The sequence below is a fragment of the Drosophila obscura genome, unplaced genomic scaffold, assembly GCF_018151105.1.
Source record: "Drosophila obscura isolate BZ-5 IFL unplaced genomic scaffold, ASM1815110v1 contig_37, whole genome shotgun sequence".
Taxonomy (NCBI): Eukaryota; Metazoa; Arthropoda; class Insecta; order Diptera; family Drosophilidae; genus Drosophila; species Drosophila obscura.
Window position 1 is genome coordinate 2891578 of NW_024542825.1, and position 23101 is coordinate 2914678.

The following is a 23101-nucleotide window of genomic DNA, read 5'->3' on the forward strand; positions in this document are numbered from 1 at the left end:
TTACGCACAGCAAATTTCACTTTAAAGTGTCTTTCATTTGTTTGGCGGCCTGCGGCCAGTCGCTACATCGGTTATTGACTTCTTGAGTGGTGGTCCTGCCTCTCTGTCTGCCAGGTTTGCGGGCTGTTTGTGTCTGCCATGCCCAAGGATTTGTTTCCGAGGAAGTGCAGGGAAGAAGGGCAACGATTGAGTGAACTGAGGTGAAGGATAATGGTAACCCTGGCGATAAGTTCTTCAATTCAAGTTTACAAATTTAAATAGAAGCGTTATAAATAGCTGAAGTCGATCAAAGTTCAACAATTTATCGATATATGTGCATATTTTAATGATAATTTTTCGATAGCTCAATTAAAGTAATTATTCATATTTAATTGTATCTAAAAATAGCTCAAGTACCGATTTTTAATTTACCCTATCTGTCCATATTTGAAGCACCCAGTATTACGTGAGGCACTTCCCGTTTCCCGTAATACAGCCCCAGATTTATTGGCCCTACCCTAATCAAAGATTTATGATCCCGTCGCCCGTCTATTTGGGGCCCCACAACAATCATCACTCAACTGCAGTCTGTTAATAAACTATTAATAGACGGCTGTTTTGGCACTTCATTTATATTTATATCCCGCCAGTCGAATTGTAAACCGAATCATGACAAAGCAGCACTTCTCAGAAATGGGGGACGAAAACAAAGACCTGCCCTCGACGCAATATGAGAATTTTTGGCGCCAAAATCGCTTTAAATTCTAGAAGGATTTGCATTATAGGGATTTCCGCGGCGTCATCCGTCAGCGAAGTCCCCCAAGAGGGCAAAGACGCGCCCACGCTTCCAAGAAATTCCATGAATCAAATGACGCGTCGGACTGGCAGGGCAGCGTATTGTCAACAAATCCCACACTCTGAGGGAGGGCAGGCAGGCAGGCAGGTCCTGCTACCCGCGCACCTTTGCCTAGGTGTTGACCCTGTGACGCCTGTTCCTGGGCTGGCTTGTTGCCTACTTAGCGGCGCATATCCTTGGCTTTCGGTAAATAATTGCCAGGCATTTGGCTTTGTTTTTTGGCGCCCCCAAACTTATATCGCGAACTGGGGCGCTCAACTTTTGCTAAATGTGATGAAAATATTTCATTGATAAGAAACAAATAAAAAAAAAACATTTTTGAATCTAAAATGCAGACGGTAGAGTAACGTACAAAGGAAGCCACGCACTTTTGGTTGAAGGCTCGTGAAAGCTCTTTTCTTGAAGCTTTTACGCAATTTTTTGTTTGGCGCCTTAACATCGGATGTGGAGTCCGCAAGGCAACCGCAAGGCAACGCGTCGGTCGGAGGCCCGAATCGGTTTCGGGTTCTCGGGTTCGTTTGCCGCGTTCGGCATATGCGTGGCCTTTATAAAAGGAGTCGGCTAGGCGAGTCAACCACGCAGTGCTCAACAAGTAGTAGGAGCAACAGTTGACAACAGTCCAGACAGACAGACAGTCCTCCAAGGTTCCCAGTTACCCATTGTCCAGCCAAGGAGCGCAAGCAAGCAAGTGAAACGGATTAAAACGATATTTAAAACGTGAGTGCAGCATGCAAAAACCACAAACGGAGTAAACGACATGCATAAAAAAACCCATGAAATATATTCCCCAAAATAAGCCTATTTTGTGGTCAGTGTGGCAAGAGATTTGCCTAAGGGATACGAAAAAACTCAACGCGAAATCTTAGAAATGCCGTCGCTTTCGTCATTAACTTGAATGTCAGACAGAAATGCTTGTCAAATGAATTAGTTTACTTGTTGTGGGTGTATCATGTGATTTCCAAAAATTCAGGATTACATTATATAAAGATAAAAAAAAAATAAAAGACAATTAAATGAATTTTTAGCACAAAATAAGAGGAAAAATCTGTGGGCTTAGCTAAAATGTAATTAAAGGTGCTAAAAAAAAAACTTGCAAATATGTAAAAATTTTTGGTAGCTAAAAAAGAGAGACTAAACTATTTAAAAAAAATAATGTAACAGTGATATAATAAGATTTAAAAAAAAAGTATCAGTAGTATTTTTTCTACAACTAAATTAAAAATATTTAAGATAAATTTACAAAAAAAAAATTGTTGGTTTCTTAGACAAGTTTTTCTACCTTTCATTTGGATTTCGCAAACTTTCAAACTACTATCAATTAATTTTTATAAGCATTTTAAAATACATTTCTTAATTGCAAACAGTTGCAAAACCGAAAAAAATTAAATCAACAGAATGATTAAAAATACCTTTCTTCTCAAATTCGACAATTAATTTCTTTGGGTAATTGCAAACAATTTTGTAACAGGCAGAATGTTAAATCCAATTTTAATCATAAAAATATTTGACAGCCTAGTAATATTTTCAGTCTCTAAACATTAAAAAAAAACTACATTTCTAAACTTTATTAAATGTTTCAAAATCGAACAAATTCTTGTGGCCTGTGCAGAAAATTGCTTAAATATTTGATCAATGTGCACAGTTTCAAGGAATCCCCTTCGAGGACAGACATAAATGTCAAGCCCAAATAAACAAACGAAAGAGAAGAAAAACTCTTTTAGCAAACAAATAGAAAAAAGCACAACATATGAGTACTTGTGGAAAAATGTTGTCGAGGTAACATTGGCTCCCCTTCCATTTCCGATTCACCTCAAACCAGTCGAGTATCACGTGCGAAAGTTCCTTGAGGATTGAATGAAAAGTAAAAAAAAAAATAATATTAAAAATACGAGAGAAATCGAAGGCGTTCCATCGGTGGGCAGCATCCTCCCACTGTTCGCATGTGTCCTGCGTCCTATTTCTGTATATGTTTTCTTGCTTGGACATCTTGGGGATCAAATTCAAGACCGCAGGCAATTCCATTCACCCCCCTCTAAGATCGCTATTACCGACGCGACAGCGAATTCGAGTAGCCTTCTGCATCGATGCTATAATAATCCCATATCAGGTGTGCCTCGTACTTGACTGAATATTGCGTGAGATGTAGGCAGGGTTCGTTGCTAGGCTTAAACACTTGCTAAGGGACGCCTCATCAATGGAGTTTCTACTCTGATTTATTGCATATTAAATATAGAATATACAGCTGCTAAAAGTCACTTTGAAATACTCTTTTGAGCTGAGTATTTTCACCCTAAAAACTCTCCATACAATTTTCTTTCCATTGTCATCTGAACATCTATTTTGTCGCTAACATTTTTTGTGTAACCTTTGAAATTTCTTACCAAATTTCAACACTGTCCCCGCCATTGGAAGGTGCCTGCGACTGGTGTCCCTGCTGGGCCCAATCCAATAAATATGAAGTTATGCAATCGTCATCAACTGCGATTGCGAGGGTGGATTGCAAGGGAATCTCTGTGGGACTAGGACATCAGGCAGAGCTTGACTAATTGGCTACTGGTCCACGGCCATATGTCAGATGCACTTGTCTGGTCTCAGGCCCCATTTCGACCATATCCAGGTTTATTCTACCGTTTAATCACGCTTAGTCAACGCTAATTAAACAAGTTTTTGCACTATGTACACTCCACTACAAATGTCAAGTTTTGCGTGGGTGGAGAGCAAGGCCAAACCCACGCAAACTTCACCCAATATTCCCCCTGGGCTAGGGCCCACTTTCTTCTGTATTTTAGCTCAATTTAGCAATTAGCCGTGTGGTTATTGCGAAAGGAGAATGGCACACACAAGAAAAAATATAGAGGAAACACAGGTGACAGGAAAAATGTGCTGTTACAGTTAGTTGCCATACACTCACTTATTTTAGCCCTGGTGCTGCTGACCACTAAATTAATTTCATTTTACCTCGGGGACAATGTCCCCCGAAACGAACGCAATTTTTGTACACAAAATATTCGTGGAATGTTCGAGGGTATATGGCTGAGAAGGTTAGCATTAATGTATCTAACTCCTCGTTGGCAACTCCTCGGGATCGGGGTCCCAGCAATTTTCAATGCATTTTCATTCATGCAAGCAAAAGTTCTGCCCGAAAATATTGCCACATCTTTTCTTCTTTATGTTTGAGAAATTATTTGAATCAACTTAAGGTCCAAGACAACACTGACTAGAGGGTATCTTTAGTCTTAATATTTTCTGCATTTTTTGTCTCCATTCACTTTTGGACTTTGTGTCAACAAGTTAATTAAAGCATTTTGACAACGATTCCTGTTTTGTTTGCGTTGTTTGTCCTTCCTGGCACTCTCTCTTTTGCACCCTCTTTTTTTTACCCAATTTCTCTGTGAAGTTCGCTTGCTTTTTCGCTCAATTCCCTTCAACTTCCGGTCTTCAATAACGAACACGAAAAGTGTTGCCTACTTCTGAGTGCCAATCAAAATGAGGTAATTGAAAAAGTTTTTTGTGGAGAGAAAATGAAGAAATTAAAGTTCATGGTGAGAGTAAGTGCGCGAAGCCCAAAGTTTATTGCAATTTATGTTGCAAATTATTGTTATTTACTTTTAAAAAACAATACGGCACAGAATAAACTAAACAAGTGCCATTTAAAGCTATATTTTTGGCCAAATTTGGCGGCAGAAAATCCAATGTCATACGCAAACAGGGTGAAAAGTTTGAGTAAATTATAAGCTTCACACTTGAGTTGAATGATTTCAATCAAACTGAATTGAAACGTGCCTGGAAATGGTAAACAGAAAAGTTCTGCTCACCAGAGTCAATTTTAATAAATTGCCAAATGCAAAATGGAGAATATTTGTATTTGTTGGGTTCCTTTCTTTTGTTGCTTTGATTGGGGCGTGTGTGAGTTGATTTATTTATTGAGGTTTATGTGTTTAATTAGGCGTATAATTTTAACTAATTTACATAAGAAACGTTTTACGCAGACAAAAACATTTTATTGGAATTTGCAAACATTTTTTATCTGCTGCTGAAAATAGACGCTAATAAAACAAAGCTGTGGCTCAACCATTTTTAGAAATTAATTTCACTTCACACTTTTGAGCCCCAACAACGCTGTTTTATTTATAAAGCAAACATCGTATATTTTTTTTTTGTATTCTCTCTGCCTTTTCTGCTGTTTCTTTGGTTAACAAATTAAGCCAATCCTAGACATTGCCACGAGACCACAAGTGCCAAAAGTTCCATGCAAACCCATTTATAATATTCATCAGGCAAAAGTTATTAAACGAAGCAAGAAAAAAGCAAGATAAAAGACGAGGAGAAGCCCCTGCCATGGCTATGGAGTATGGTACTGGGGCCTGGGCTTGCGGCTCAGCCTCAGCTAATGGGCTGCAAATCCACAGCGAAAGAGTTAAGCCGACCTTCGGTCTCTGGTCTCTGTTTCGGTCTCCCACCCACACCTATCCGTTACTCAGCAGCGTTGCCAACACCCGCCTTCTCCTTACACCTAATTAAATGTGACGACAACAACGCATACCACAGTGGCTTGGCCGCATAATGAAAACGCGTTGCAGTACATGACAAAGCAGCAAGCACCAAAAAAAGCAACAACAAGGCACAGGGGGAACAGTCGTTCAGGGTTAAACGAAAAAGGGAATGCAAGAAAAATAAGAAGAGATTTTAAGTAGAGGGGTACGAGGGGTAAGGAGTAAAGAGAGTATATAGCACCTATAGTGTAGGTAGGAATAATATAAAAAATAAGTAAGGTGTTTTCTGCCCGTTCTCAATGCTTAGTTAAAGTAATTAAAGCTTTCCGATAAATGATAAATGACTGCACATCGAAGGGCCACTTAACATGGACGCGTAACACGGAAATGCAACAAACAGCCAACCCCAAAAACACAACAAAATAATAATAATAAATGAAAAATGTCACACGTTTGTCGTCGCATTCCATTCCACTGTGCACGCGCGCGAGAAGACAGATTAAGCGAAGCGAAGAAGGCATGCGCGCGAGAGAGCGAGAGAGAGAGTGAGTGAGAGCAAACAGAAAGCGAAGGCGGAGGCAGCAGCCGAAGTGACTCTGCGAAGTTATCTAACAGACGCTTTTTGCGCTTCTCCCTCTCCCTCGCTCTCACACTCCACGATTCGTTCGTTTTCTTCTCGGTGGGTTCTTCGCTTTTTTGCGTGTTTATGCGTGCATTGTTTGCTTAAACACAAAAAGAGCGGCGTCGCCCACACGCATTGACAGGCGAAACGGTGGGAGAGCCTGCCAGGGAGGCGGAGGCGGAGGCTGGAGTGGGCATACACACACACATACACATCTAGCTGTAATGCTAGTGATGGTAATTACCCTCATGTATACATACATACATATCCATTTATGCCTTGCAGCAGGAACGAACGACATCAACCCGCGCGCAGCTAATCCCGAGAACAACAGCCAAGGCACACACACCACACGCACAGAGAGAGAGAGAGAGAGTGGAAACAGCGACGCCAACATGAAGCCCGACCTACTTGCTCTCTGCATTCTGGCCACCCTGATCTTGGGCTGCAACACACGGCACGTCTTTGGCTTTCTGACATCGCAGAGCCAAACGGCCGCTGCCGCAGCACCCGCTACAGTGGATGGCGGCATCGATGGTGCATCCTCGCCGCAGAGATTGCATTTGCCGCCCATCTTTGGCGGTGGCATGCCATCCCATCAGGCGCGTCGTCAGGGCCCCCCATCGCTGGATGCCGATGCACAGGAACGAGCGGTTTACGATCCCGGCGATGGTGAGTCCAGTCATAAACTTGAATTACAACAAACCCTTCCAACGGACAGACATTCTTGAGGGTTTAGTCAGGTGGCGCTGGGTGGGGATTTACAGGGCGTTGCTAATCCCACAACGATTGGAAAATCGCCCCCAAGGGCAAATGTAAAAAGTATTGATGGACAATTAAATGGGTCAAAGGTCGCCAGGCAACCACCAAAGCGAATCTCATTTGCAAGCACACATTTTGTTTACCGACTTTTAGGCGACCCAATAAGGAGGGTAGCCACGGCTGGGGGTGGGGTTACTGGGGTTTGGCCTGCACTTAGCCGTGACCACCATCCATGCCCGCGCCTAGTCCCACGATTATAATGGACACAATGGCTAAAATCGCTGAACATTTTTCGGTCAATGAACAATTTTTGAAGTGCCTCTAACACATGCACATGGCAACACTTGTATTCACTTGTGTCCTTCTGTCTGTCTGTCTGTGTGTGTGTGTGTGGACAGCACTCAACACGCCCACAGTTTTGTTGTTTTATTTTTTAGATTTGACGTTTTTTTTGATGAATTTGATTTGACGTTTGCGTTTTACGTCATCCCAAGGGCCACAGTTCCACTTCAGCAGCGTTGACAACCCTACCCCTTTACGCCCACTGCCACTGCCGCTGCCGCCTATCAAATTATCGATAATTCATCGACTGCTTCTTCAATTGATTTGTTTTAGGGAGTAGAAAATGGAAATGGGAATGGAATATCAATATCAAAGAAATGTTTTAGTAAACATTTAAACTGTCTTTGATCACAGAGTTGCACTCTCCAGCCATGTTTTTGGTCTCCATCTGTAGCTTGAGACCAGGCGGAGAATCATACAAAGCCTCTGGCTGGACAGTGACAGGCAGACAGGATGGCAAAATGAGACAAAAGGCAGACTGCAGCACGCAAAACTGACGGACTGACTATTGACGTCAACAAGGCGGGGGCGGGGAACAAAAAGAGATGGAATATATATGGGAATATATATGGAATATATATGGGAATGGTATGTATGGATAGTAGAATGAAACTCATTGCCGGCCAGTCAATTTCCGTTCGCATATTGAAACGAACGACGCCCGCGCAAAGGGAAAATGTGTTTTTTTTTTAAGCCTCGGGCTGGAGCCAAGCGGGAGCGGGAGGCGTCAGGGCAGACAAACACAAACACAAAAACTATTCAAACTTTCAAATGTCAAAAGGCGGAAGTGCTCATGGAAGGGGGGGGACACAGAGCTAAGGCATTTCCGAGAGTAGAAGGAGGAAATGGTTCGAAGGAAGTTGTGGCCGGATTAGCGGCAACTTGAGTAAACATTAAAACCACAAATAAGGACTTTGGTTTGCTCATTTCACGGCAGAGCTGCTGCACGCCCTGAATGCCGAACGGGAGCAGCAGCAGGAGCAGGAGCTGGCCCGTGGACTGGGCATGGGCATGGGCCTGATACCCCAGCAACAGCAACAGCAACAGCCCGACTATGCGGACACCGTTTACAACGAACTGGAGTTGGCCAATCAGTTTGAGACGCTCAAGAAGCTGGAGGAGGATTTACGGGCCGAGCAGGAGCTGGTGGACAAATCCGCTTTGCTCATGAAAATGCTTGAGGTACGTGAACGGGGAAGGGACCTTTAAAGGAAATAACTAGCACGAAACTCTTGTCTTTCGTGCAGGATCCCACGCTGGAGACTTTACCACTGGTTTATGTCGAGGAGGAGGAGGAGGACGAGCAGCAGCAGCTGCCTGAGGGCATGATTGCTTCCGCTCCAGCCACGGATGAGTATGCCGAAATGGAGAACAGCGTTCAGGATCTGGTCCTGGGCCAGAGCAAGCCCAAGCGTTCGCGTTACTACCGTCGCTATCCATGGAAGCGTCACAACAAGAATCGCGGGTAAGTTGCAGAATTTCCAAGGAAAATTCCAACAAAAAATTCCATAAAAATCCCCAAATAAAACACTTGCTGCTAGCTTTAGATCCCTTCCCTAGTTACCTTACCACCCCTAAAACCTCCACAAACTTTTCTTTGTTTGTAGTTAGTGAATGTTTTTTTTTTTTTTTTTTTTTTTGGTAGTAGCTTAAAACCAGGTTAACCTTAAAGCTTAAACAGGGGCATGTTCCTCCAAATGCCAGCCACATAAATGCCACATAATATCACATAATAGTTTGCCATGGAAATTGATCTGAATTGATGTGCTGACTGGCCTTTTGGGGTAGCAAACTCCAAAAAATCACAAATCACAAATCAAAATCTTTAACTATGTCTAATGCCATCTCTAAGAGTTTCTCTAGGCGAACAGAACACACACAAGCAAAGACACACCACTGAAAAAATAATAATAATAAATAAAAACCCCAAAAGCGAAGATTCCCAACCAAAAAACAAACCTCTGGCCGAATTTTACGCTACTCTACCAACTAATTGAACGTGCTGACGTGAAAAAGAAACTTTCTAATTACATAACTGTTACCATTATCAGTTCTTACATGAATTCTATCAACAGTAACTATGAACCGGAGCTGCGTTATGCCTGTACGCCCAGCAAGGAGGATATACTGAAGCTGCTCATCAATCTGCATGAGAATCGCAAGGGGAATCACAGCAAGACGGTGAACTTTTGCAATCGCAAGCGTCCGGCCAAGGCGGTCTTTACCAATATACGATTTCTGGGCTAAAAAGAAGGATGTTTGCAGCACACACCACAGACACACCACAGACATACAAACACGACACACCAACCACACACACACACACACACACACACATATGTATACCAAGCATCAATTGTATATTGCTGACCAAGTCGAGCGCTAAAACTGGAGAACAACAAGCACTAACAATTAGCCTAAATAACTAACTAACTAACTAACTAACTAAAAAAATATACACTAACTAAAAGTAAACTTTGTAGAGAACAATTTAGAGTTCTCTCTCACTCTTTCCTGCCTTTCCCCCGCCCCTCCTTAACCTAACTCTAATTGTAGGACAATTAAAAACTTTTATAGCTCTCAATGTGTTGTATATACTAACTAACTATTTAGACAAAGTTGTTCCATCGTCTCGTTCGCGTTCCACGTCTTAATTGCTAAACGAAACGATTTGCAAAACACAAAAAAAAAAAATATATATATATATGTTGCCATATCATTAAAAAACAAAACACATTTTAATCGTCCCGTGAACGTCCCCGCGGTCGCTCGGTCCAAAGCCACGAGTATTATAAGAGCTCTAATAAAAAATGGAGCCACGCAACTAAATAATATCATTGCTACTATATCAATGTGTATATATATACTAATATCTATGTATTAATATCTGTGCACTATATGTGTATGTTTTATCTGCTATATCTAATGTAAAGTCGATAAATATACATGTCAAAAGTAAACCCATCAAATACAATTATTCTTGTGCAATTATATACGGCAGAGTGAGTTTTCTTTTTCAATTGGGTGGAAAGTTGAGCCAAAGATAATGGAGAACTTGGGAAGCATAAAAAGGATTGCTACAAGGAAAATTCTTTGCTTAAAAATAAATAAAGAATAATAAAGCCTAAATATCAGACATTGAGAGTAGTTCGAAATAGGCGTAACATTCGAAAATTCTAAAATTCAAAACATTTTAAGGTTCAAGCAGAACAGGAGAAGATTATTTTTTTACTATTATTAGGACGTTATTATTATTATTATTATTATTTTTTTTTTTTTCATTACAAATTTTTTTTTTTTTAACTTTTTTCTTAAACAATATTTTTATTATTTATTTTACATTGGGACAGGGAAAACATATAGAACAAATTGGGGATTACTTTCAGGCATCAATACCCGAATTCCTGAATTCGTGAACGAAACACAATGAAAGTTTTAATTAATTTTAATGATTCTGGGTGAAAAGTATTTAATTTGGATCCACAGATTCGAATTATTTGAGTTCTATGAGACACTACGTTTCGGTTTCCAATCAACTATAGATTCGAGCAAGACTAGAATGAGTAAATACAAACTATGCGAGAGCATGTTTTTTAGGTGTTTTATGGTGATGCAAGAAATTTAGTTAGCAACATAAATTACAGCCCTTAGATATGTATCTTTAGTGTACACTGTACAGATCTCAATCTCAATCCAATGTCTCATCACTAGGAAACTTTCTTAGGCAAAAATTCAAAGCCTTGTATTTGCATTCAACTTCATTTGATTTCCTTGAAGCGAGATTCCAAGGTTAGATCTTTGGAGGTTAACTTTCGAGCGAACAAAATGACTCAAGGAAAGATTTTCCATTTGCTATTTCCATTACAAATCCCCCTCTTTGTGTATGCCACATAAGTACTGTGATTGTGGCGAGAGTTGACACCTTGGCTGGGAAGTGTGAGAATGCTAGAATCTTGCTGCTGGCTCTGGCACTGGCACTGGCCCTGCCACTGCTCTGACATTGAGCAGAGATTCTGGACTTGCTCTGGGTGTTTGCTCTTGGACAACAAAGCTCTTGCCACAGAGGTTATCTTATGTATGACGAGCGCCCGCTGCTGTGGCTGACAGCCGGAAGCGGCAAGCGGAGGGGCTAGTGCGGCAGGCAGCTCGTGCCTTCGTCTTGGTAATGACCACAGTGCGTGTGCTCCACAGAGTGCCTGCCCCCCACACCGATGACTAAGCAGAGACGGGGCGAGACAAAGAGAGAGAGCAAAAAAGGCATATGGGCTTTTTTTTTTCTGTCATATATTTCATGCATTTTGGTATGACGTCAACACAATTGCCACGCGCAGATACAAAGATACAGATACACAGAGAGAGAGAGAGAGAGAGAGCTAAGATCGCAGATTGGGGGGTGCGGCGTCATCATTCAACTATATTAAATTCGAGCTGCCCCTCGCCTAGCCAAAGATATTGGGAAACCAACTCCTTAGCGGGGAGAAGCACAGCGGCTTGGTCAGCCAGAGCGTGTCCACGGACAGCTTGAGCACCTCCATGTAGTCGAAGGTGCAGCTGCTCTGCTCGAAGGCCTTCGTCACCAGCTGCGTTTGGGGCTGCGTCTGGCTCTGGGCCAGCGCCTGCGGCTGAACTGGAAGTTTCTCCTCTTCCTCTGCGTCGTCCACGGCGGAGCGCGCGAACGCCTCATCGCCATCAAAGTAGTAGAACTCCTTGCGCGTGGAATTGGTTTCCACCACCCGCGAGGGCTGGTGCTCATCCAGGCCACGAGCGAAGGACACGCGTCTGGTCTGGCGATATGGCGTGGCGGCAAAGGGCAGTGGATAGCCCCCATTCAGGTAGCCCCCTTGCAGGGGCCATAGCAGTGGCTGCTGCTGCTGCAGCGTTGGATAACCCACTGCAGATGGATATGCGCCTTGCGGCCAGAGGGCCCATGCCCAGACCCAGACCCAGGCCTCGCTGCGGTTGCTGCTGCTGCTGCTGCTGTTGACCCACGCCCAAGCCCAGTCCAAAGCCAGCGCCGGCATCCTGACGACAGCCATCAGAGTCCTGATCCTGATAGATCTCCAGCAGGAAGCCATTGGAGCTTGTGCCGCCCGACTGGCCCATTCGCATGCGCAAAGCCTTTCGACCCTGGCCCCAGTGCGATTTGTGGACATAGCCAGAACGACAGCCGCAATAGCGTTGGCCATCCAGCTCCAAGAAATCGCCCGTGCAGGACTGTTGGCCACCCAAGCCGCCTGCTCCAAAGCCGCCTCCTCCAAAGCCGCTTCCGCCCAAGCCGCTTCCTCCCAGTCCACCTGCGATGCCTCCTGAATTCTGGCCAAAATCAAAGAACTTGAACTGAATCCGCAGACGACAGACATTCGGGGAACTCTTCTCGATGTAGAACACGCAATCCCGTTGCTGATTGGGCAGCAGGGCGTTCAGCACAGTCCTTGGGAAGCCGGGACTGGACAGGTAGAAGTGATTCTGATTGAAGCTGCTGGAACAGCACAGATCCAGCGAGCCGCCAAACTGCTGCTGACTCTGCGAGTCGTAGTCCTTGAGCGTCACCGTCGGTGGCTGGAAGGCACTGGTTTGGTATTGATCAGAGATTAGAGGCAATTGTTGCTGCTGTTGCAATTGTTGCTGCTGCAGTGGACTCTGCTGCAAAAGTTGCTGTTGCTGTTGCAGCTGTTGCTGCTGCTGTAAAAGTTGCTGCTGTTGCAATTGTTGCTGCTGTTGCAATTGTTGCTGCTGTTGCAATTTTTGCTGCTGCTGCTGCAGTGGGCTCTGCTGCAAAAGTTGCTGTTGCTGTTGCAATTGTTGCTGCTGTTGCTGCTGCTGCTGCTGCAAAAGTTGCTGCTGTTGCAGTGGATTCTGTTGCAAAAGTTGCTGCTGCTGCAAAAGCTGCTGCTGCAAGTACTGCTGCTGCTGCTGTTGTTGCAGCAATTGTTGTGCTGCTGCTGCTGCTGCCTGTTCTGCTGTTGTGGCACGCAGGGCGGCGAGTGTTGAGGTGGCAGGTAAAAGCCTCCTCCAGTTGGCACTCCCTGAGGATAAAATGGCGGCACTGCAGCAGCAGCAGCAGCAGCAGGCCAGCCCACATTGAATCCCCAAGGATTTTGCTGTGTAAAGTTCAATGGCTGCTGCTGCGGCTGCTGCTGCTGTTGCTCTTGCGGCTGCTGTGGCTGCAGCAAATGGTGATGATGATGTTGCTTCTTGGACGGAAACTTGGCACTCACTTGCACCGTGTCACCATCAACCGCATCCTCCACATCGTCCTCGCTGTCGGCATCCAGGCCCCTGGAGGCCAGATCCAGCTGCTCCCGCTCACAGGCCAGACGCGTGACCAAAAGCCGAAAGCCTCCGCCCGTTGTCCACGGCGATGCGTCGCTGAGGAAGCGCAAACGCAAGACGCCGTCGGGTGTGTGATACTTCTTGATGCCCAGCACCTGGCCGCAGAGCACATCCATGTCCTCGCCATCGTTCTCCAGGCCAATGGCCAGGTAATCCCGGCCGCACTTCTCCGACAGCTCCAGCTTAAAGTCAAGAAATTGCACATGGAACTTGGTGGGGCAGCGATACGGCGAGCGTATCACATAATCCCAGCAGGTGTTCACCGGATAGTTGGCCGGATAGTTGGGCGACTCGATGACACTCTGCCGCTGCCTGTAGATGCCATGCAGGCCGCACTGCGGCAGCTCATCGTGCACGGCCGCCTGAAGTCCGCCCGGAGCACACCCGAGAAGGCACAGCACGAATACGATTACTGGTAGCTCCTGGAGGGCCATGTCGCTGTCGATGTTCTCCGTCCGCTGTTAAAGCGCTCTGAAACGCAACTAACTCGAAACGGCTGTTTGCCCGCGCCGAAAAATAAGTTGGGTGCGTCGTCGTCGTAGCTTGGGGGCCCTCCAAAACAATTTGCACTTTTGTTTGTGGAGCGCACAACAAAAGCCGACACTTGTTTGCCACCGACTGGGCCTCATCTCTCCATTCATAACTGGCGCTGAACCTGGTTCACTGAACCCACCCCCTCCCTCCCGCACAGTTGGACAGCAAGTATTTGGAGGTGCCAAAAGGCTCATAAAAAAAAAAAGCCTCCATTAGATTGCATTGCAAGCTAAAGTTTGGCCAAGATGATTCACACACGCCCAACATGTGGGGCGGGGGGTTCTCTCCGCCAAGATCATATCTTATCAACACCCCCCCGAAATTCCATTCATCAGAGATTCCAAAGCAAAAGGCAAGTCGCAGAAGTCACCTTCTGGGTGGGGGTTTCTCCTACGTTTATGATGTGCCATCTTCCAAGATCATATCGGGCTGTGCAGCAAATATATATACCACCAGTTAATCCTTCTCGCAGCCATAAACTCAATGTGGAGCGCACTTATCGCTGCCTCTCACTTTTGTTTGTTTGTTCTTGCAGCTGTTTAAATATTTTCCTGGTTGAAATCGGAAGTTTTTCCTCGCACTTCACAAATATTTGAACCAAAGAGAAACGTAACATTTTCTACTTCCGCTGTGGTTGGGTTCCATAACCATGTCACCATGTCACTTATGTAACTGCCGATGAGCTAAAAACAAATATTTCGAGTCGTGGGAGCGCGCAACTTGCATACAAAAAAATACCCAAAACAGTGTCAAGTAAATAAAAAGCTTATTTGTGACTTAATATTTCCTCTTGGCTTGCTTTTGCCTGCTTTTGCAAGGGGCATTAGCATTAATCCTACCCAGAATTTGGCAAAGACTTTTTGGACTGTGATAAGCGGGTGCTATGATGATCTCTGAGGGTTTGGCAATGGCAATGAAATGTTATGATACACAGCGCAGGGGATAGAGATTTTAAAGTACAGCTGTGAGTGTGTCAGCGTTGTCCTCCAGTCATTGTTCACACATAAACACCTTTTTTGTGATTAAGATGCACTTAAGACAATGCGATGCCTAAAATTTAATTGAATTTAATTTAATTGTAATATTGAAATTTTGTTTATCATTTTTAATGTTGCTGCAATTATGAAATTTTGTATGTTATCTGTGGCAGGGGCTTACACAGTTTTGTAGTGACATTCCAACAACATAAGCTAGAATTATTTGATAAATTAATACAATTGTCTATTGCACTTAGTTGAACAGTAGAAATAGCACAAAACTTTAACTTTGGCTGAAAATGTCGTAATTCTTGCGACACAAATAAAACCATTCCATGAAAGGTCATTTAAATATCCTTTTTAGCCTATCAATTGTTTGGGTTAATGGGCTGCAAAAGCCGAGTAAAAATTAATAAATAATTAATTAGTAATTAATTAATAATTAATAATAATTATTAATATTAATAATATAATAATTAATAATAATTAATTAATTAAATAATAAAAATTATGCGCAGTCACCAAATCGCACTTTTGAAATTTTTAAAATATTTGTAATTCAATAAGTTTTAAATTTCTTTTTCGAATGTTAATTTTTTAATTTTTGTAAAAACATTTTAAATTCAATAAGTATTGAGTTAAGCTTTTAAAGGTGCAACATTACCCCCAGAAAATAACTCTGTTAATTCTCTTTTTGTTATGATATCTGTAGCCATGGCTTCAGAAATAATCAAAAGTTTCAAAGATAGTTTTTAAAGATATTTTAAGGCTGAATAATATTACCCAACAAATTAATTTAAAAAAACTATAGAGCTGCTTTAGACTCTTTTCAACCGTATGATTCAACTAAATTCAACTAAGAACTCAGTAAGAAAGAGAGCCCCATGCAGATAGTGCATGAAGAGACCCAGTAAAATCTGAAAATTGCATGCAACTTCTCTTAGTGCGCTGCCATAAATTATACTCGCACGTAGGACTACTATAGATATATATATATACAACAGACTGACTTTATTACTGGCGAAATAGTGTGCAAATATTGTGCCCCAAAGAAAGTAAGCAAGATATATATTTACATGGTCTGACGATAGAATGCCTGACAACGGAGGGGGGCCTTGACAATCATTCGACGCGGATTAGTCATATTTGCATGCAGCAGTGGGCGCTTCTGCTGAAACGGCAATTAAACTGGGGCCAGGCGCAACGTAATACCGCTCTTAAGAACTTAAGTGAGGGCTACAGAATCAGATAAGCGGCGCCACTGCTTTGCTTTCTACTACTAAGCCCCCTGGTACACTTGCATTACGTGACTCCGCTTGTATAAAAAGATCGGACGTGTGAAGATTTGGCATCAGTCAGCCAGCCAGTCAGCCATTAGCCGAATAGAAATTGCAATTAGAATGTTTGCCACGCCCCTCAGACAGCCGAGCAGTGCCAGCGGTGGTGGGCCAGCAGTGTCAATGGATGGCCAGGAGACGCCGTTTCAGTACGAGATCACCGATCATGGGTACGGCAAGGATGCGGTGAAGGTGCTGCATGTCAGCCGCAAGGGACCCGTGCACACCATCCAGGAGTTCGAGGTGGGCACACACCTGAAGCTGTACAGCAAGAAGGACTACTATCAGGGCAACAACTCGGACATTGTGGCCACCGACTCGCAGAAGAACACCGTCTATCTGCTGGCCAAGAAGTACGGCATCGAGAGTCCCGAGAAGTTTGCTCTGCTGCTGGGCCAGCACTTTCTCAACAAGTATTCGCATGTGGAGGAGGCGCACATCCATGTGGAGACGTATCCCTGGCAGCGTGTCTGCCAGGAGGAGACAAAGGCCGTCACCAGTCAGAGTCAGGTGGGTCAGGTGGGTCAGGGCGGCTGCAACAATTTCAGTTCCATTGACAATCGTTCGCTGCATAACCATGCCTTCATTTTTACGCCCACGGCGCTGCACTACTGCGATGTGGTCATACGGCGGAAAGGTGAGTGAGAAGAGAACCTATGCCAACCATTACTTACCCCTGGTACCCTGTAGATCCCAAACAAACTGTCATCAGTGGCATCAAAGGGCTGCGCGTCCTGAAGACCACCCAATCCTCGTTCGTGAACTTTGTGAACGATGAGTTTCGCTCGCTGCCGGATCAATATGATCGCATCTTCAGCACTGTGGTGGAGTGCTCCTGGGAGTACTCGGACACACAGACGGTTAACTTTTCGCGCGCCTGGCAGGTGGTGAAGAACATCATCTTGAGGAACTTTGCCGGCGATCCACAGGTGGGCGTTTCATCGCCCTCCGTGCAGCATACGCTGTACCTGAGCGAGAAGCAGGTGCTGGATGTCATACCGCAGGTGTCGGTCATCTCCATGACCATGCCGAATAAGCATTACTTCAATTTCGATACAAAGCCCTTCCAGCAGATTGTGCCCGGGGACAATAATGAGGTTTTCATTCCGGTGGACAAGCCGCATGGCACCATCTATGCCCAGCTGGCACGCAAGAATCTCAGTCATCTTTAGCAACGATTTTCACTATGATTTAGCATAAATTTAGCAAAAAATTAAATAAATACGCGAATTCAGGAAAAAACGCGGGACAAAGCTCAATCGATAAATCGCTGGGGGGTTTGTAATCGTTATCGACAGTGCTGTAAAGCACGATTCAGTTCAAATTTAAATTTGAATTCAAAAGCAGAGCAGTGCTGGGAGTTATTTGTTAATACAAATTGTACATTTAGTTTCTAAATTCTAAAATGAAAAATCAATTTCGTGAAAAATTCTAGTTTTTAACATCTTTGGGCATCAAAATTCGCTAGCTAAATTATTTGTGATCTTAAGCAAAAAGAGACAAAAAAGAGTTTAAGCTCGCGGCACGATGGCACAGCGACTGGATTTGGCTAATATATTGAGGAATCAGCTGAACGAGAACCGTGAGCAGGGCGGGGGCAATCTGAGACTGGCGCCAGCGACCAAAAGAGAAAGGGCCGCCTTAAATCGCTTCAAATCGAACGGACATGATCCCATTGAGAACCATTTCTCACAGAAGCCGGATGTGATGAAGACCATCGACAATATGGTGGCCAACATACACTCCACCATGAAGGGTAAGTCTGAAATGGAACTAAAATGCGCAGCAAAGTTAACCGAAGCCACAGCTACTGCACCGCCGCGGAAAGCTGTTCCCTCGATACCAGCGCCCATAGCACTGATTCCGGAAGCGCCGACACAGAAGCAGACTTCGACCTCACGCAATCGCAGCAAGTCCGCACGCAGCAAATCCGCGTGCAGCAAGAGCGCCCGCAGACGAATGTCCTCGCGCAGCAAGTCCGTTACGCTCAGCAAGTCCGTTTCGCGCTTCAAGGGCGGCGGCACTGTGGCCGCCCCCAACCGGGGCAGCTCCACGGGCGTGGTTACGTCCTTCAAAACGAAAACGCTGCCCATTGCGGCCATGAAGGCCAACCTGGACCAGAAGGTGACGCTGATGATGCGGCGCGGACTGAATGATTTGGGGAGCGGCAAGACTTTCACCAATCAGCGACGCATTCGCGAGGTGTTGCAGCAGAAGGTGATGCTCGAGCAAATGCTGCTGCAGCACCGCAGACTGCAGCGCGACAGGCAGACCATTGCCCTGGACATACAGCGGATGCGTGAGGATCTGGACAGGATCCGCAACAAGTTGGATACGTCGCTGCAGAGCCTCCAAGCGACTCGCACTATCACAGGGGCCGCTGCCAAGGCCAAGAAGCCGTCCACGCTGAAGATGGTCAGCATGTCCGCCACGGGTCGGAGGCCGTTCAGTGCCGCCTCTGGGGGTCGTCGACCTTTCAGTGCCGCCTCCTCGGGCCGGCGACTGTTGAGTGCTGCCGCTGCAGCTACTGCTGGATACAACGTCAAGGCAACGTCTCCCCTTACCCAAGCGAGTGGCATCGTTCAAAAGCGACGAATGTCTGTACGCTCGACGACAAAGCGTCGCGGGGCATCGACGAAGGCATAAGTCATGGAGGGCTGCTGCACTCTAACATTAGCTGGGATTCACAAAACGCTCACTTTACTTTATACACATCCCGGCTCTGAAATCTATTAATAAAATTTAGCGCAACTTGGCAATCAATTTAATATTATATTGAATTTTTGAATTAACCCAGGGTTGAAAATGTGCGCCAATTCCTTTTCGATAGTCGATTTCATATCGATATATCGCATATAAATACTAATACTAGCGTGTAGGTACCATGTAAAATATCGATTTTGCCATCAATATACTATTTTCAAATGACCGCCAAACACCATTTAGCGCACAAAAAATACTGCATTTTCCTTCTCAATTCGTGGGGATGTGGGCAACAGATCTGAACACCTTGGGAATATGGATATTATGGACTTGAGTTTGTTTGTTTGTAATATCAGACTCCAATTAATGCAGAAACTACTCAGTCTCTGTTTAAAAGATATCAACGAAATTTTGCACTTCACGGGTTCCAATAATAGGAATCGGAGCCGGGATAAATATATTTATACAACACAAAACATATGCATTAATATGTCAATCTAGGATAAAATCATTATTTATGTTTCAATGGAGCTTGGAACAACAAATTTAACATCAATGAAAGGAAATAAGGTATACAAAAGTCCATACACATAGAAGAAACTTGGCTGACCAGCAACACTGACGTCACACTTAGTCAAAATTTACGTTTAATGGTTCGGCCGTTTTTGTTTGAACCTTATTAAGTAAACAACGCAATAAAAAAATAGTTCTGAAAACTAGCCAATCTTATAGAAAATTGATGTATCTATCGGATAAAATTATTTTTTTAAGGCTGAGAGGGCCAACAAGCTAGTAATATTAAACAGAATATCAAAATTATGGAATAGACAAAACACTTGAAACTAATGTTTTCAATTTATGGTATTTAAATGGTATTTCTCGAGCTTGAAATGGTATTTTGTGGTATTTATTTTTTATCGCTATCGACACGGTCACGCTGGCGGCGTCCTTTGCAAATTTGTTTTATTTTTCGTTTTAATTAAATTTATCACTTGTTTGCCCAACTGGCAGATTCAATCGGAGCCACCATGGGCTCCTCCAAGAAGCACAAGAAGAACAAATCGGAGCGCCGTGATAAATATGAAGGTAAGAGTGGATGGCGGCGCAGCCACCGCCACCCCAACGTGGAGACGAGACGAGACACTGACACATTTTTGCCGCTTGCTTGCTTGCTTTCGCTGCTCGTGCAGAATATAGCCAGCACCAGAATCCGGCCCAGCTGCAGCGTGGACTGAAGCTCATCCTGAAGGTGGCCACGCCCGAGTACAGCTCCAACAACTCGCACATGACTTCCATTGCAGTGGATGGACCCCCCACGGCGGCCGAGGCCATGATGTCGCCGGTGCCGGATGAGCTGCAGGAGACGGGCGGTCACCGGGAGCGACACAAAAAGTCCAAGAAAAAGAAAAAGAAGAAGGATCGCGAGAAGAAGCACAAGCACCACAAGGAGAAGCGGCACAAGAGCCGCGACAAACATCGAGATGTGGACTCGGTGGATGAAGAGATTGCCGCCCTCGACGATGATGCGGCCTGCAGTGGTTTCGGGTCGCAGCAGGCGGTCGTACCGCCACCAATCATCGACGCCGACTCCAGCCAGGATGGTTTCAGCTTCATGGACGACGATCAGTCGCAGCCGCTGCCAGAGAATATACTTTTTTATGCCGGCATCACCACCGACAATTCGCCGTCCAATTGCCCCGTTAGCAAGCCGATTGCACCGCGCAAACTGGATGAGATACTGATGGCTTCCTCGCCCGCCTCATCATCACTGCCATCGTCATCGCTGGGCCTGGCAGGCAGCAGTCCCACCAAGCCATTGCCAGACGTGAGTAGCTCGAATGTGAAATGGAATTTGTCGATTAACTGAGTTTCATTTGCAGCTGCATATCCCATCGCCTTCCACGCCAGGCGGCGCCAGCTCGCAGAATACGTTGACACCCAAGGCTCTGGAGGCGCCGCGAACTCCCAGCAGCAGCAGTGAGTCCGGGCGCGAGCCACGTAGCTGTGTGCTCAAGCTGAAGCAGCAGAAATCGCCGCTCAACAAGCTGCTGGAGCATCTGCTGCGCTTCCTGGAGAAGCGGGATCCGCATCAGTTCTTCGCGTGGCCCGTCACAGACGACATTGCACCCAACTACTCGTCGATCATCAGCAAGCCCATGGACTTCTCCACCATGCGGCAGAAGATCGATGGCCACGAGTACTCGACCCTAACAGAATTTAGCGATGATTTCAAGCTGATGTGCGACAATGCCATCAAGTACAACCACGTGGACACGGTGTACAACAAGGCAGCCAAGAAGCTGCTGCAGGTCGGAATGAAGCATTTGCAGCCGGAGAATATGATGAGGAGTCTGAAGCCGCTCTCCGGCTACATGCGTGAGCTGACGGCCAAGGAGCTGGGCTTTGAGTTGTGCGCAAATGAGCTGGGCTACGATCTGCACGATTCGGCGGATGAGGGTGCCTCCACGGGCGCAGAGGAGGCACCCACACCCGCTCAACTGGAGGAGGAGGAGCGCAAGCGAGCCTTGCGGCTGGAGAATGCACCCAAAACCCATTTCGAGCCGTATGTGGATGACCTGACCGGCGAGGAGATTCTCGCCCAGGTGCAGAACGCCGCACAGCAGGCCAAGCAGCGTGTCAACGCCAAGAGGAATGCCCACAAAATGGGTTTTCTGCGTCAAGCGCGTGATGGCAGCACCACCTTGAATCTGCTCATCAAGGAGGAGAACGAGGGCCCCGAGCGGGTCGTAACCATTGGCGATCTGGTGGGCAAACTGCAGCGGGGCAGCACACAGCTGCAGATGCGTCAGGTGGATAGCCGCAATGTGGTGAAGCCCGTGAAGCCGCTGAGCTACGGTGCCTATGCCAGCTTTGCGCCCACCTTCGATTCGCGCTTCTCCACGCTGAGTGCCGAGGAGACGAAGCTCGTGCTGCGCACTTACGGCGATGCCTCCAGCGCTGAGTACGCCGAGAGCATTCTCCAGTTCACCAAGGACTCGAGCTTTGGCACCAACATAGCCAACGGCCTGCTGGACATTCTCACCAACGGGGAGCACAGCAAGTCCCTCGACGAGCTCTACAACATGCAGCTGCACTCGTACGAGCAACAGGAAATCGAGAAATGCTTCGACACCGAGGAGTCATCCCCCTCGCAGTCGCAGCCGCTCGAAACCCAAGAGCAAATCGAACAGGAATACGAGAAATACAAGAACACTCGCGTGGACTTTAAGCGGCTGCAATCGCTCAAGGAGCTGGGCATCGATGTGAGCTTCTTGGACAGCATGGAGACGGAGATGAAGAACTTTGAACTCAATCGCCGTATGCACGAGCATCTGAGCAATAATCTCACGCTGATCGAGAAGCTGCGCGTGACCCAGCACGAGCGCCTCTCCCAGCCGCTGCCCAGCCACCTGGGTCTGGTGCAGCCAGCGGGCCAGGAGGAGGCACAAACCGCGCAGCAACTGACACAGCAGATTAGCGACTTGGCCAAGAAGCTGCCGCCCTCCGCCATAGCGGATCCCTTTGCGCTGCGCAAGGCCATGGGCATGTCTTATGGTGCGTGATCATAGCTCTCATTTTTCCCTTTTTCCTGCTTTTAATTATGCATTTCCTATTCCCATAGCTGGCTTACCGCCACCACCGTCCGCCTCACCGCGCGTCCAATTGCCGGAACTTCTACAGCAGCCTGTGGCCCTGCCCCAGCTGCCGCCCGTGCCCATGGACATTGACGAGCCGGATGAGCCCAGTGGCGGCGTCGGTGGAGATCTGGAGAACGAGCTGCGCGAGTTTCTCGAAAGCGGCTCCGGCCTGCACTCATCCAATCCATCCGACGACAACAGCATTGTGGCCCAACTGCTGCTCAATTAGAGCGTTGGATGTGGCTGCGGCTGCCCTGACGCGCGCTATGTTTATAATGTAAGATAACGAAAGTTTTGCTAAATTATTTTCATATACATATTCAATCGAAATTAGCATTCTGAATAAAAATGTAAGCTAGAAACTAAAGCAAAGGATTTATGGCTCGCACAAGAGAGGCTCCAACAAGATAAAGGAATTTACTTGCAATAATTCCCGGCTGCTACGTTTCATGGCTCTTTGAGTCTAAGCCCAGAGGGATAACCACGCAAGCCAGCACCAAAAGCACAAGGAAAATAGATGAATAT

At 45.8% G+C, this 23101-nt stretch overlaps 5 protein-coding genes across 7 annotated transcripts; 4 read left to right on the forward strand and 1 right to left on the reverse strand.

The window, feature by feature from the left end:
- Nucleotides 1-1424: 1424 nt before the first annotated feature.
- LOC111079673 lies at nucleotides 1425-10009 on the forward strand. Of its 3 annotated transcripts, none has more exons than XM_022374930.2 (5): nucleotides 1425-1552; nucleotides 6236-6622; nucleotides 7992-8236; nucleotides 8302-8519; nucleotides 9106-10009. In XM_022374930.2, the coding sequence occupies exons 2-5, from the start codon at nucleotides 6346-6348 to the stop codon at nucleotides 9299-9301; spliced, it is 936 nt and encodes a 311-aa protein (XP_022230622.2). In that variant the 5' UTR covers nucleotides 1425-1552; nucleotides 6236-6345; the 3' UTR covers nucleotides 9302-10009. The 3 variants fall into 3 exon arrangements, with proteins under 3 accessions (XP_022230622.2, XP_022230624.2, XP_022230623.2); XM_022374932.2 differs by having other exon boundaries at nucleotides 9130-10009; XM_022374931.2 differs by having other exon boundaries at nucleotides 6239-6622.
- Nucleotides 10010-11411: 1402 nt separating this feature from the next.
- Nucleotides 11412-13853, reverse strand: LOC111079681 (mediator of RNA polymerase II transcription subunit 12). Its single transcript, XM_041594845.1, is given in 3 exon segments — nucleotides 11412-11976; nucleotides 11978-12874; nucleotides 13027-13853. Coding segments are annotated over 3 exon segments (2175 nt in total). The 5' UTR covers nucleotides 13822-13853; the 3' UTR covers nucleotides 11412-11493.
- Nucleotides 13854-16236: 2383 nt separating this feature from the next.
- LOC111079678 (uricase) lies at nucleotides 16237-17465 on the forward strand. Its single transcript, XM_022374940.2, has 2 exons — nucleotides 16237-16872; nucleotides 16926-17465. The coding sequence occupies exons 1-2, from the start codon at nucleotides 16299-16301 to the stop codon at nucleotides 17405-17407; spliced, it is 1056 nt and encodes a 351-aa protein (XP_022230632.2). The 5' UTR covers nucleotides 16237-16298; the 3' UTR covers nucleotides 17408-17465.
- A 1-nt stretch (nucleotide 17466) lies between these two features.
- LOC111079679 lies at nucleotides 17467-19004 on the forward strand. Its single transcript, XM_022374941.2, has 2 exons — nucleotides 17467-17991; nucleotides 18043-19004. The coding sequence occupies exons 1-2, from the start codon at nucleotides 17763-17765 to the stop codon at nucleotides 18879-18881; spliced, it is 1068 nt and encodes a 355-aa protein (XP_022230633.2). The 5' UTR covers nucleotides 17467-17762; the 3' UTR covers nucleotides 18882-19004.
- Nucleotides 19005-19852: 848 nt separating this feature from the next.
- On the forward strand, nucleotides 19853-22939 carry LOC111079669 (bromodomain-containing protein 7). The gene is made up of 4 exons (XM_022374927.2): nucleotides 19853-20024; nucleotides 20129-20763; nucleotides 20819-22493; nucleotides 22561-22939. Exons 1-4 carry the CDS (start codon nucleotides 19967-19969, stop codon nucleotides 22803-22805), a joined length of 2613 nt encoding a protein of 870 aa, XP_022230619.2. The 5' UTR covers nucleotides 19853-19966; the 3' UTR covers nucleotides 22806-22939.
- Nucleotides 22940-23101: the final 162 nt, after the last annotated feature.

What these genes read in the sequence shown, in the direction of transcription:
- LOC111079673 (XM_022374930.2), top strand. Translation starts at nt 6,346, where the DNA reads ATGAAGCCCGACCTACTTGCTCTCTGCATTCTGGCCACCCTGATCTTG. An exon ending in GGTTTACGATCCCGGCGATG is followed by an intron (nt 6,623 to 7,991) that starts GTGAGTCCAGTC and finishes ATTTCACGGCAG; the next exon opens with AGCTGCTGCACGCCCTGAAT. An exon ending in CGTCACAACAAGAATCGCGG is followed by an intron (nt 8,520 to 9,105) that starts GTAAGTTGCAGA and finishes TACCATTATCAG; the next exon opens with TTCTTACATGAATTCTATCA.
- LOC111079678 (XM_022374940.2), top strand. Translation starts at nt 16,299, where the DNA reads ATGTTTGCCACGCCCCTCAGACAGCCGAGCAGTGCCAGCGGTGGTGGG. An exon ending in TGTGGTCATACGGCGGAAAG is followed by an intron (nt 16,873 to 16,925) that starts GTGAGTGAGAAG and finishes GGTACCCTGTAG; the next exon opens with ATCCCAAACAAACTGTCATC.
- LOC111079679 (XM_022374941.2), top strand. Translation starts at nt 17,763, where the DNA reads ATGGCACAGCGACTGGATTTGGCTAATATATTGAGGAATCAGCTGAAC. An exon ending in CATACACTCCACCATGAAGG is followed by an intron (nt 17,992 to 18,042) that starts GTAAGTCTGAAA and finishes CCGAAGCCACAG; the next exon opens with CTACTGCACCGCCGCGGAAA.
- LOC111079669 (XM_022374927.2), top strand. Translation starts at nt 19,967, where the DNA reads ATGGGCTCCTCCAAGAAGCACAAGAAGAACAAATCGGAGCGCCGTGAT. An exon ending in CCACCAAGCCATTGCCAGAC is followed by an intron (nt 20,764 to 20,818) that starts GTGAGTAGCTCG and finishes TTTCATTTGCAG; the next exon opens with CTGCATATCCCATCGCCTTC. An exon ending in GGCCATGGGCATGTCTTATG is followed by an intron (nt 22,494 to 22,560) that starts GTGCGTGATCAT and finishes CTATTCCCATAG; the next exon opens with CTGGCTTACCGCCACCACCG.